The following is a 13,882-nucleotide window of genomic DNA, read 5'->3' on the forward strand; positions in this document are numbered from 1 at the left end:
AAAAAGAAAATATAAAATGCATTTTTTTTTTTTTTTCAGGATAAAGAATGTGCATTTATTTTATTTTAAGGGACCTGTAGAGCATTGCACCTGTGATCAGCAGGCAACGGGTGCAATGTTTAGCTCCTGCAGACTCTCAGCATGGCTGTCTGCCCGCACCTCGTATGGACAGTTACCTGAAAACAGGAAAAATCAGTGGACTACAAGGAAGCTCGCCAACGTCCTTGTTGTTGATTGGAAACTACAAGCTGTCAGGCGCAGCCTGACGGTACTTGTAGGCATCCATTTCCAGGAAGCACAATGAATGAAACGGCTGTGTGTGCAAAGCGGCGCTGTTTTTAAATAGTGACAGTGAGTGCAGAGAGAAGATCTCCAGCCAGCTGTCATGGGGGGGGGAGTGGGTCAGCAGGGCACAGCTGTATACACTGGAACATTTTACATGTTCCACCCTAAAAATGGATGCAACATGTTCCAAAAGTGAACTTATCCTTTAAACGCTTTCGCTATTAAAATGTCAGTGTTTCAAGAAGGATTTTTTTTTTTTTTTTTTTATTATTATTATTTGTAGAATCTTAAAACCTGTACTTATTCAAATAGTTGGGAATGCCCAGGAGGCAGGAAGAATTGGTGATCATGTGACTCCTGTCAGTGGTCCATTAATCAGAAGCTGATCTTTCTGGGTACAGATTTACCCCCGAGCACACTTTATGCATGGTAAAAAGCTGCAGTCTACACTACAGGAAATGTCTATGTTGGCGGCAGTGCACTTGTAAGGCCACTGTTTTAGAAATGGGGAAAAAAGAGAAATGGATATGTGGGTGAGCCGTGTTGCTCACCTTGAAGGTTTAGTTCAAATGTCTATCATCTTAATGCATTATTGATGGCAACGTCAAAGGAAAGTGTAATTTTATGTCTTTACACATGTTCCCTAGCACAACACAGGGTGCATAGTAAGCCTCTGGTTTGCTTTCACCTGGTACTATAGCTCTGCAATTTTTCATACTGCTTGATCACCAATGGACAGAATAAATATGGAAGTTTAGGCTTGGCAAGCATTATTGATTTATTATACAAGAAAGTTGAATTTTTCTTTTTTTTTTTCAGATCCCAATAGGATAATCACTTATAATGAAGCCATGGACCACCCTGATCTCTGAGACTGCCTTGGGATTGCTGGCTTTTTTCCTAAGTCATTTCATCAGTGCATGAGAGACAATATCTGGCTATCATGCCCCGTTCTTTAATGTGCGCTTAACCACAAGGGAGAGAAACACAAAAGGAACCTAAAAAAAAAATCAGGACATTGGATATATAATTATATAAATAAATATATATACATACAAATATATATATATATATTTTTTGTTTAGATAACTATGTATACAAAATTCTATATATATACAAATATATAGTTATTTAAACAAATTTAAAAGTAGCAATGATATTCAAAAATCTTTGATCCAATCAGGAAGCAAAACATCTTTTCCCGGGGAAAAAGAAAATTATTTAATCACTGGTACATGTTGTTTTTTTTTTTTTTTTTTTCTCACTTTAAACCATACTTTTTTTTTTCATTCATTTTTTTTTTTTTTTTTTTTTTCCATCATCTTAAAAACTGAGTGAATAAAGTTGACAAGTATCTTCGCAGGCATGCTCTTACCATTGGGATAACTTGTGCGGAGTCTCATGAAGAAGAAAAAAATATTGCTTATCTGCTTAATTTGCCAACAACCAGAGAGAGCACATCGTGTTTGAGGAATATTCCAACAGCCACAGTCTTATACTTCACTTTATGTATCTTTATGTTACTGGCTTCTACATACAACACGTATCCCTGCTTAAAAAATATAAAAAAAAGAAAAAAAAAACATTTTTAGGTTTGAAAATAACAGTTTATATATAATTTTTTTTTTTTAATTCTTTCTGTTTTCTTCTGAGACTTCAAAAGTAACGACTATAAAAGGAAAAAAAAAACAGCTGTCTTTGAACACAATTTTTCACGATTTTTTGGAACTGGAGACGCACTTTTTGAATTCTGGAAAAAAAACTATTCGGACAAGCAGGTTTCTTAAGTTTGACCGTTTGGAATTTGTCCCATCCATTGAAGACTAGTAAACAGAAATGCTTTAAACGTAAAGAACAAAAGCAAAAAAAAAAAAATAGATTTAAAAAAATAGCGAACTCAAAATAAAGTAATCTATTTAGGCATTTAATATATTTAAAAGATATATAAAGAGTAAAATCTGTTCCCTGTTTGATGTCATTGTATAAAAGGGGAGCAAGTTGAGTGAGGCAGCTGTGCACTATGGCTGCTTCATCCCACTGTGTGTTGAAAATATCCGATTTAGTTTTCTGCTTTTATGTTTCCTTGGGTTTCATGGATATCCACCAACTACAGCAACATTTGTGGCGCCATGGGTTTTCATTTTAGTTTTTCCTTTTAACTGTATGCTACAAATGTCTTTAATGATTTTCTAAAAATATTGGCCGTTCCCTCTTCACTTGAGGGACAATATTGGAAGCGGGACTTGAGCAATAAAGGTATTGACCCTTTCCTTTAGAGTGGCCTGCAGTGCATTGGTTACTAGAAGAGTTGTAACAGAATGGGTGCAGGTTTAGAGAAACTTTTTTTATTTTATTTTTTTGTTTTTTTTAAATTTTGCCTCCTTTTAGGGCATTTTTGCTTTATAACTGTTGCGTTGTCTTTGGGCAGTGTCCTTGCCTGTTTACTTTATCTTGATCAGCCTCGCGGAGCACCCTGGGATTGCACAGAGCTGGGCTTCTATGCAAGCAATAGTTGTGAGTGCCTCTGCAAATGAAACACAAAATGTCTTTTGGAATAGAATGGTGCTATATACATAGAATATTTTTTAATGTTGCGGGCCCCTCCAATATTTGAAGGGGTTAATCTCTTGGTTGCAAGAAGTCCCCTAAACACCAATTGTAGAGATGATGCTGTGTACCAGTTTACTATTGAATTTCAGGTTAAAGTGTAGCTCTGCCTTTTTTGCACTTTTCTTTGAGAAAGAGAGACATATTATAAAACAGAACAGTGAAATGGCAAATTTTAACAGGAATTTAAATAATACTCCTCACCTGTGTTCTTGTACTTCCTATAAGTATCCATTTTGCCCAATAGGAGGTGTTCATATTTTAACTGTAGCCATGTTGTCTGACTGCAGCAGTCTACACTTAAAGTAAACCTGTCCCCGGAATATGGACATTTAAATATTTTTTTTTTTACATTTTCTTAACCAGTAAATTACCTTTAAAAGCCCTTACTGACCTCTGTAACCCCAAGTACTGTAGAGAAATCCTCAAATTTCACAACTGAAACATTGGAATTGCAGCTCATGTCTCTCCTTGCTTTCTTTAGCAGCCTTGATGTGGCAGCCTTCTAATATGAACAATACTGCAACTGGGCTTCACATTCGGTTGTGTTCTTTTAAGGATGAAATGCTTCGCAGTACCTACAGACTGACTACAGAGGTTATTAAAGGCTTGTTTTAAAGCTCATTTACTGATAATTGTTAAGAATAAGTAAAACAAATGTCCATGGTCTGAGCACAGTGACATTAGAAGATGGTTCCAGTAGCAGGGATTGTTAGTGCTATTCCTTGCCTGTTTTCTTCTGTTACAAGCTGTGAAGTGTTCAAAATGTGAACAGATTACAGCGGTCTTCACTTAAAAGAAATTATTTTCTATATAAAAGCTGTCAATGCTGAAAATCATTCTGCCCATTATTTGCCTGTCATGCTAACCCTTTTGCTTCCATACTTTTAGCCACTAATTCAGGATTGGTAATGCAGGGCTTTTGACACTCCTCATGCATACTTGTTCCAGTAAAGTAACTAAAAAGACATTGAAGTCAGAGGGTCAGTGTGTGTGTGTGTGTGTGTGTGTGTGTGTGTGTGTGTGTGTGTGTGTGTGTGTGTGTGTGTGTATATATATTCATTCCCTAGAGCATCAGCGACAGCTCCACCATTTCGCCAACTGGTGTATAATAGTACTACTTTCATGTGTGTTTTTATTTTTTATTTTCCTTTTCGGCACATTGGATACTTTCAATAATGGACCCAACATCATAAAGATATTAAAAAAAAAAAATTCTGTTTTAGTGAATGCAGGCTAGGTAATGTGTAGTTGCAAAACTTACAAATGGCATTCCTTTAACAAAGTTCACAGCACCCCATGGCAATGCCTTCATCTGCTTATCTCTTCTGAAGCCTGGCACCATCTTTGTGCCTGTGCAGCACTTTGTGCTCATAAATGTTAGACACCGATCAGTCCCCTGTTGCTGTCTCTCACCTTGTGGTTTTCTATAATATGGCAGTTTGATTATTGGTGTAGAGAAGATGTTTCCTCCTTCCTGTAGAAAGCTGATGATGTTTCGGCCTAGGCAAAACGCCTTTTCTAGAGTTCAAAGGCTGCTTTTTAAAGCAGGCTATGCAATAAAAGGGTCCATTTATCACATCATGACCCCCACCCTTATACAAAATTGCAGTGGTAAAGTGTAATATAAGACACCTGTTTAAAAAAAAAAAAGGCACTCCTTGTGGCTAGGCTAGGGTGACATCACGATCCTTGCAGCAAGATTCTGACTAGTGCTGAGCATCTCCTAATCTGTCCAGGTTGACATTCCAGCACAGTGACAGGATTTCACTGCTTGCTCCCAGATACTGGAAGTATTAGGATGTCATCTTGCCTAGGTGAAAGGAGTAAGGCAGGCATATGTGGTTTTTGTTTTTTTACCTTGTTTTTCCCTTGCATATGTTTTTGTTTTTACTGTGATTTTGTAGGGGGGACTTAATGTAATAATTGGTTTTAGTGCAAAGTCTGCAAAAAAAGTTAGAGCTTTTTGAAAAATTATGCCGTTGCTATTTATTGTAGCAGGTAATTCATGTAGATTTATTGAAAGGTCCACTTTAACAGTGAAAAAAGGGATAAAGTAACCAAACTGGTAAATAATAGAATTCACAAGGTTTATTATACTACTGGCCTGCCTTGTAATATAAAATGTTGTCAATGTGATAAAAGATGGCGTTACACTTTAATAAACAACAACAAAAAAAAGGTTTTGCTGCACATTGCTCTTGGCAAGCATTTGTCACTGAGAAAATTTCATTGTAAATGTTGCTCCATTCACCTCCAATATTTTTGTTTTAAACACCTAAAATCTAGTTTTCAGTTATTTTAGCACAGGAAACATGCACAGAACTCTTGGTGTTTGAAAACAGTACTGTACCTGTGCCTTGTTTCCTTTGCTATGTTTTACAATTTATATTTTTCTGGTTTAGTAGAAACACCAGTTTATGCAACAAGTGTAAAAGTGGGTGACATCCAAAGCATCGTTTACCATTTTAAAATAAAATTTTAGGTTGCCTATACATTTAATTTATCTTTTTTTTTTTTTTTTTTTCTTTAGTCCTTGAAGTGGGACGACATCTTAATGCTCAAATACACAGTGCCTGTAAATGGCGACAAATGTTTATCAATGTTTCTTATTTGGCAACATACTAAAGCTAGTTTTAGCTTTGCCATATGAAACAATGACATTTTACTTTGTCTTGTCTGCAACATAGTCTGTATATTTATGGTCTCATACATCATACTGAAATTTGGGAATCAAACATATGTCAGGCACTAAACCTAAAATACATGTTAAAGGGACAGAAAAAAAGCTTAAAGTGTGGTTCGTAATGTAACACATTTTCAGGTGAAAAAGGTTCATTGATGAGTGCATAGGGGGTCAGAAGCAAATGTTACCTCTCTGCTCCCAATCCAGCAAAGCACTCCTCAAAATGGTCTAGGCACAACACCTTATCCTAATGTGAAGATTTCCAATACAAATCTCTCTGAAAAGCTTTCTGATGCGCAGTGTCCATGGAGTGCCATCAAGCTGATCAGGATATGGATGGAGATATTTATATATATATATATATATATATATATATATATATATATATATATATATAACATTTTTTTGCCATTCTTCTCCCGTGGGCCCATTCACACTATTATGTTGTAACAAGCGTCAACGAACATTGCTTGCATTTGTGCATTGGCATTAATTCTGAAATGCTATTTAAAATGAATGGTAACTCAGTGCAGTTTACCAATGGATGTGTGCTGCTGTGCGCTGCCAGAAATGGTGCATGAAACATTTTTTTTTTTTTTTGGTGCGTTTCTGTTCAAATAAATTAGTTGCCTTAACGCAACACATGTTGACCTGCAACGTAATGTATGTAAGTGCACCACAACAGTGTGAATGGGCCATTAATGCTGTATACCTTTTGCATGTCGGCTAAATGTTGGCTGCTGTACAGGCCTGGAGTGCTCAGCTCTAGTCTGATTTAATAAGCTGAGCCCACTCCTCAGCTAACCTAGAACAAACATGTTTTAACCTAACCTTTTGACTTGCACAATTTTTTGGGGGTAAGTGACTGAAGTGTGTGTAAGTCAGGGGTTCCATCGTTACAAACTAGTCAATAGCTCACTGGATAACTGAAGCTTCTTTCACATGCACTAATGCTTACCACCTCCTGAAAATTGATCCGCTCTGGATTGCCCTTCAAAGGACAGTATAGCGACAGCTGGCAGCATTTTTTTTTTTTCAAGCAACAGTTTTATAATGAGTGAGTAGACGTGTTAGCTAAGCAATTATTAAGAAATGGTTGCACGCAGGGAAAACAAACACTAGATAATTTTATATGTAGCTGCTATCTGTTGTGTCAAAAAGGGTTAACCGATAATTTCAGATAGCGCTTGCTATACCATAAACAAATACCCAAAAAATTGTGACATACTGCTGGAGTGATGAGTACTGAATAATAATATTTAATTATGAATTAAAGTGACATAGTGCAGTCCTTAATGCAATCTGGAGTGCTCCATGCCTCGTTCCCAGGGTTCCCTCTGTGTGTTCCACCACATAATATGTGCTCACCGCACTCACCAGATGTGGATGACTTCCTGGCCTTATAGCAAGGAGAGCCAGCGGGGCTTGTAGATCTTCCCTACAATTCCTGGTGTCTCGTTTCCACAAATTCAGTGTTTCTGTTGCATTCCAAGGGGTTCTCCCACACGGTTATTTGGCAAATGAGAAATAAATGAAGAGCGAGCCCCCATACTATAAAATGCTTTGATTTATTCTTGTAAAATTTTAGTGTATATAATCGTCACCATATAAATACAAAACTGCCCTCTGGTAGTATGTAGGGATGGATGCTGTCTAGAGCCTGGCTTGCGTTCCACTCACTGGGCCAAAGATGACACACTAGAGAATCGTCAAGACTCGTTTAATCAACAGGCAATGTCAAAGCAGCTGCTTTTGATGTTGCCTGTTGACGAAACGCATCAAGCTGATGCTACTATGCCTCATCTCCGGCCCAGTGAGTGGAACACAAGCCGGGCTCCAGGCAGCGTCCATCACTGCACACTACCAGAGGTATTTATATATTGCGATTTTATACATTGGTTTGTTGTTCTAAAATTACAAAGGATTTTATACTATAGGAGACTATTTCTCCATTTATTCCTCATCTGTCAAATAACCATGTGGGATAACCTCTTGGATTGCAACAGGGAGGAACACTGAATTAGTGGAAACGAGACACCAGGAATTGTATCCTACAAGCCTTGCTGAACTTCCTTGTTATACGGCTAGGAAGTCACCGATATCTGTGCGGTGTGTACTTATTACACGTGGAACCCTGGGAATGAGGCACGGTGCACTTAAGATTGCATTAAGGACTGTTTGCACTATGTCACTTTTTAATTCATAATTATATATCATTTTTGTTTATGTATTGTTGTGTGGTACTTATTGTCACTGCAGCGGTGTTCACAGCATGTCACAATTGTTTGGGTATTATTAGTTTATGGTATAGCAAGTGCTATCTGAAATTTAGTATCAGCTAGGTAATTGGCATTGTAAAGGGGCAGAGAATAGCAGCACACTTATTTCTTTCATGATAGGTTCTTGAAGGAGAAGAACTTTGCTTCCTGTATCTAAATAATGGAAAAAAAAAAGAGAGAAAAGGTTCCTATGCCTTCATCTTGGAACAATATCCAAGATGTGCATATACACTGTGCATCGCTCTGCATATGCGCAGACTGCTGCACTTCTGTGCCAGTAGCCATAGGCTGACAGACCTACAGCGATCTGTGCATGTGCAGGGGAGTCATGTTTGCATGTGTGAGATTAGCACTGAAACATCAACATACTGCATCCTGGGATGTGACATAGATGTCCCAAGAGGCAGCAAGTTGGTGAACAAAACCTCGCCTAGGTGAGGATTCAGGAAGTGCATTCATGTAAATATGAAAAAGTTTTATAGCTTGTTAAATACTTTTTTTTTTTTTTTTTTTTAATTATGTGAGAGGGAAGGAGGCAGTGAAAAGGAAGTGCCTATTTTTCTTAATTTAGGCTACATTCATTGCAGTAGTTAGGGGTGGTGATTGGTAAAAATCAATAAATCCATGCTGGTGGTTGTAAACCTGGAAGCAAACAGTGTGTCCAGGGTCATCGTTTCTATGGAGTTTTACTTGCAACAAACTGGTTGCAAGTAATCGGCCAGTTTGTATGCGGTTATAGCACATAGCTGCCTCTGACCGCAGCAAACTATATGCTGCTAATGTGTCATGAGTCGTGATGGCCTTCATTTTTATTTAGGGTTTGTGTTCCTGCGTTACAAAGTTAACATTGCTGCTTGTAGGTTAATTGTGCTGTAGATAGGACAGGTGGTTATTGAACACTTTTGGTCAGAGTGAAGTCCATACAGGCTCTCAAGTCATTTTTCAGTCTTATAGTCACAGTTGGCCAAGGTCTATTCCCTGTGTAACCTTGATGGCAACTCCAGTACAGACACAGTATGCCCAGACTCTTGGGCTCCATGTGCCCTGGCGTCAAGCCTTTATGATTTGATATTCATTATGTCTATCCTATGCAGATGGCAGTGGTTGTCTGCAACACAATGAAACCTCTGTTCAGTTATTTGGGGAATGGAGGTTGATGTATACTTGCAAAACAGTTCTAAAACTAACTGGCACAGTGACAGAACTGAAATGTGCAGTTTGTCCATTGAAGTGACCATGTCCATAGGATGGTATAACAGGTGTCAATGGAGTGTTCGGTTCTACTGCACCTTTTTGGGTGGGTTGCAAGATGTAACTAGGAAAAAATATAGCCTGTTCCTAAAATCTTTACAAAGATGAAAGTGAATGCAAATTCTTGACTAGTCTGTTACATGACTTGTATTCTTGGTTTAGTGGTTCAGTTAAAGGCCTGTAATACAAAAACTGTTTACCTGCTAATCAAATAGAACATTCGTCCTTATTTTTGGTTCTTTCACATGTCGTGTAATCTATAATGATTTTTGTTTAATCTGGAAGACCTTATTGAGTAGAAAATCATTTCAGTTTTGCTAATTCTCAATTTTGCTCTTTTTATTGTCTCTATACTATGTTTTATTTGATACAAAGTTGGTGTTCTACATTTTTTTGTTACTGGGCCTTTAATGCAGGAAATGTTTTATTGTTTGTGCAATTTAAAAATCTATAATGTGCAACAGAGGGATCACTCTGCTGTAGGGCGGGGTGGAGACTTCTCTAGTTTTTATTGGTTGAAATAAGGCATGTACATCACTGTTAATACATACTGGTTCAGTATTATGTTCTAAATCAATAACTTGTTAATAAAACATTTCTCTGCAGCGGAGTCAAGGTTGTGTTCCATATTGTGGCTGAAAAATGTAAAAAACTGTTTTTGTTTTCTTATTTTTGTATCCCAGGACATGATTTCCACAGAGGATGTGACTTTTTGTAAAATATTTCATAGCACCCACATGCAAAATTATTGTGTTTCAGTGCATATGACACATAGTATGACAAAGTTGTGAACTGATGGGAAAACCCATGAACTGCAACATTTTATAAGGCCCAGTTAACTGTGCCACTGCTCTTCACTCCTTTTTGTTGTTTGGTTTCAGGTGGCAGAAATATTTATAGTTTGAGATCCTTATTGATGTAACCGCTTGCCGCCCACTCACAGTAGTTGTAATACAAGCAGATGTCAGGCGGGGCAATGTACCTGTACATTACGGCCATTTATTCCAGGTTCATGGCGTGCTTACATGCGCCCCCTGCCCACCTGTGATGTGATTGGACAGAGCATGAGTTTGGCAGCAAAATCATTGGCTGAAGTCGGCTGCGGCCAATCACACACACTGTGCACTGTGAAAAGCAGTCTGACTTCTCCCTGCAAATCAGGGAAGAAAAGCAGAACACATTACACATAGGCTCAGTTAACCCTTTGATTGCCCCTAGATGTTAGACCCTTGCCAGCCAGTGTTGGAGTACAGTATTGGCATTGATCACTGAATTAGTGTCACTATTGCAGTCAGTTAGTGTACCTTCCAGCCAGCATCAGCTAGTGCCATATTGTCCTCCACACTATCACAGTTCACTAGAAGTTGCTGTTTACCATCATTTACAAAGTATGGTGTCATAGCTGCATAAAGTCTAGTATATATCCCATAGTTTGTAGACTCTAACCTTTGCACAGACCAGTAAGAGTTTGGTTTAAAAAAAATAAAAAAAAAAACACGTAGCAGAATACATTTTGACCATAATTTATTAAGAGATTTTTTATTGAATGTTTTATAACAAAGTAGAAAATATTAGGGGAGGTCAACATTTTCAGTCTCTTTTTGTTTCTATCACAAAAAAAAACAAAACACTAGTGATCAAATGCCACCAAAAGAAAGCTCTATTTGTGTGGGAAAAAAAATGTAATTTGGGTACTGCATGTTGCATGTGCAATTGCCAGTTATAGTAGCTTGGTGCTGAATAGCAAAAAAAAATGCTCTGGTCGGGAAGGGGGTAAAACAATCCAGAAGTCAAGTGGTTAAAAAGGAATAGGACACAGCAAAAACAAAACCATAATTTAATATTTCTCTAGTCTGTCCAGGATAGCACTAGAGAGATAGGCTCCACCTCCAGAGGCAGGAAACACAATCCAGATCTTTAAAGGGCGGTCTCCATCCCTTCCCCTTCAGGCTTTGTATTTCCTCCACCGGAGAAGGAGGCTGGATCAGGAGCTCTCCTTTCCCTGACGGTGGGAGTGCCCATAAGGGACCGGAAAGGAGTTCTGTGTACCTGTTTAGGTAGCAGACATCTGAGGTCCTCCGGTCAGGTTGACAGCAGCTATGAACCGGCGTTCTCCTTCTGGAAGCCCGGGGAGGGCTGGTGTTCCCTTGCCTGACGATAGGTTCGGATTTGGGCACAAAGTCAGGCGGGGGGTGGGCACAGACATCGAGTTCAGGCCTGTGGAGGACAGAGGACTTCTGGCAATCCACTTCCAGCTCCGGGTCATATGGCGAGCGTGGACGGTCAGAACCTTGGCGGCTATTTTAAAAAGCCCCGGCCACGTAACCATCGTACTGCATTGCAAACTAAGAGAAAAGCCTCCAGGCGGTCAGGCAAGATTCCGAACTGATATGGATGCAGTAGAGAGTGGCAGTGGAGCCGAACCAGCTCAGGTAGGCAAACACAGAGGTGTCTTGTACCTACAGGGCTGGGAGTGATGGACTAATCAATGCAAAGGAATTATGAAATGGTCCAGGTGTGCTTTTCCTCCCTCCCTCCCTCCCTCTCTCTCTCTCTCTCTCTCTCTCAAACAGGATCCGGACTAAAGTGTCTTGCGAATCCTGTTGGTGGGGTGCACATAGGTGTTTGGTGAAAGCATCCTATTTTTGCTAATGTTAGCTTGTCTGTTTTTCTCTTCCTTTCTTCTCTCCTTCTCTTGTCTTAGGCTCTGCCCAAAGAACCAGAGAGGTCAGGGGGGAAGAAGAGATGTCCTTCATGTATGAATAAATTAAAAGAAGGATGGTCTAAGCCCCTTTGCAAACCGTGCATAGATAAATTGGTCTATAAGGAAGCTACGGGGGCTTGTAAGGATTTGATTTCTGGGGTACAGAAAGAAATTCAATCCATCAAGACAATGCTAGCGAACCTTGAGACCCCAAAACCAGCCGCAGTCCCCCCTGCTTCCACCCCAGAGGAAGGTGACGATTCAGGGGAAGAGGAATTCGATTCAGTGGATGGCCTAAGTGAGACGGCATCATCCAGAGATATTCCTGCTCAAGGGACAAGCTCTCACTCGAGGAGGTAGATGCCTTACTGGGGGTGATTTATGAGACGCTCAAAATTAAAGAAGAGCCAGTCTCCCTGTCCTTACATGACCGGATATATCAAACCCTAAGGGAAGATTCAGCCAGGGTTTTTCTGGTTCATAGCACACTGGTAGATTCAATCAAGAGAGTGGGAGGAGCCAGAGAAAAAGCTCTTTTTACCTAAAAGTATGAAGCAGAGATTCCCCTTCAGTGAGGACCCCACTTGCGTCTGGAACAAAGTACCTAAAGTAGACACCGCTTGTTCCCAGTGTGCAAAATCAACAGACCTCGCCTTTGAGGACATGGGTGTCCTTAAGAAACCCATGGATAAGAGGATGGAGGTGCTGCTGAAGAGGTCATGGGAAGTAACCATGACTAATTTAAAACCTGCAATGGCCACAATAGTGGCTCGCAATTTGGAGGTCTGGCTGGAACAATTGCAAAGCCATTTGGAAGGAGGAACCTCCAGAAAGGAAATCCTGAAATTCCTTCCTATGCTACATAAAGCAGCAGGTTATATGGCAGATGCCTCTGCGGAGTGGTCAAATTGTCAGCCAGGACTGCTACCCTCGCAAACGCAGCTCGCAGGGCACTTTGCTTGAAGTCTTGGTCAGGAGACTCAGCCTCAAAAGTGAGGTTATGTGGCATCCCCTTTGAGGGAGACCTCTTGTTCGGGCAGGATCTTGAGAAGGTCCTGGACCGTACTGCGGACAAGAAGGCCTTTCCTGTTAAAACCAAAAAGACTACAGGTAAACGCTTTTTTCGTCCCCAAAGGCAGGGACAGTCACAAGGACAGACCTCTAAGGAGTCAACACCTAAAAAAACAGTGGATGGGAGGAAAACAGAAAAGTAATCCTTTTTCCTCTTCTAAAAAAAAAAAAAACACTAAATCCCAGTGACTTGGTTCCTGTGGGGGGAGACTGGGGCAGTTCCTCCCACAGTGGGGAAAAGACTACCCCAAATACTTTTATTCTGAGGATCATCAGGGAGGGTTACAAAATACAGTTCAAACACACCCCACCTACAAGGATGTGTCTGACCAAGCCTCCCAAGGATCCTCAGAAAGCGACAGCTTTGCTGTTGCAAATTGGCGATCTAATAGACCAGAGGGTTCTAGTGCCAGTTCCATCACAGGAAATAAGCCACGGTTTCTACTCGCATGTGTTTAGTGAAGAAACAGTCAGGCAAATTCCAGTTAATTTTTAACCTAAAGTTACTAAACAAGTGGGTAACTTACAAAAAATTCTGTATGGAAACAATTTTTACAGTGAGGTCAATACTCCCTCCAAATTGTTTCATGGCCACTCTCGATCTGAGGGACGCGTACCTACACATCCCCATTCACGGGAACTCTCAAAAGTATTTGAGGATAGCAATTCTATGGGGAAGGCAGACCCCATACTTTCAATTCAGGGCTCTGCCATTCGGTCTATCTTCCTCCCCCAGGATATTCACCAAGGTCCTGGCGGAAGCATTGGCTCCCCTGAGACTGAAAGAGGTCGCAGTCATACCATACTTGGATGACCTTTTATTCTTTGCCCCCTCAAAGCTCCAACTGCAGAGAGATCTGAGGGTAGCCATCTCTTGTCTAAAAAGGCTGGGGTGGTTAATAAACAAAGAAAAGTCGCACTTTACACCAACACAGGCCATACAGTATCTAGGTTTCCTGGTAGATTCGGTGTCACAGAAAATCTTCCTCACAGAGGAAA

General features: G+C 39.9%; 1 protein-coding gene across 1 annotated transcript in view; it reads left to right on the forward strand.

The window, feature by feature from the left end:
• Positions 1–9,718, forward strand: part of NUFIP2 (nuclear FMR1 interacting protein 2) — an 84,278-nt gene extending 74,560 nt beyond the window's left edge. The window contains exon 4 of the mRNA XM_077480364.1: positions 1,105–9,718. Coding sequence (XP_077336490.1) covers positions 1,105–1,157 — 53 coding nt within the window. The 3' untranslated portion in view covers positions 1,158–9,718. The remainder of the gene's footprint in view (positions 1–1,104) is intronic.
• The last annotated feature ends 4,164 nt before the right edge of the window (positions 9,719–13,882 follow it).

Source organism: Lithobates pipiens, unplaced genomic scaffold, assembly GCF_037356315.1.
Source record: "Lithobates pipiens isolate NorthernLeopardFrog02 unplaced genomic scaffold, aLitPip1_a1.2 Scaffold_16, whole genome shotgun sequence".
In the NCBI taxonomy this organism is placed as follows: domain Eukaryota; kingdom Metazoa; phylum Chordata; class Amphibia; order Anura; family Ranidae; genus Lithobates; species Lithobates pipiens.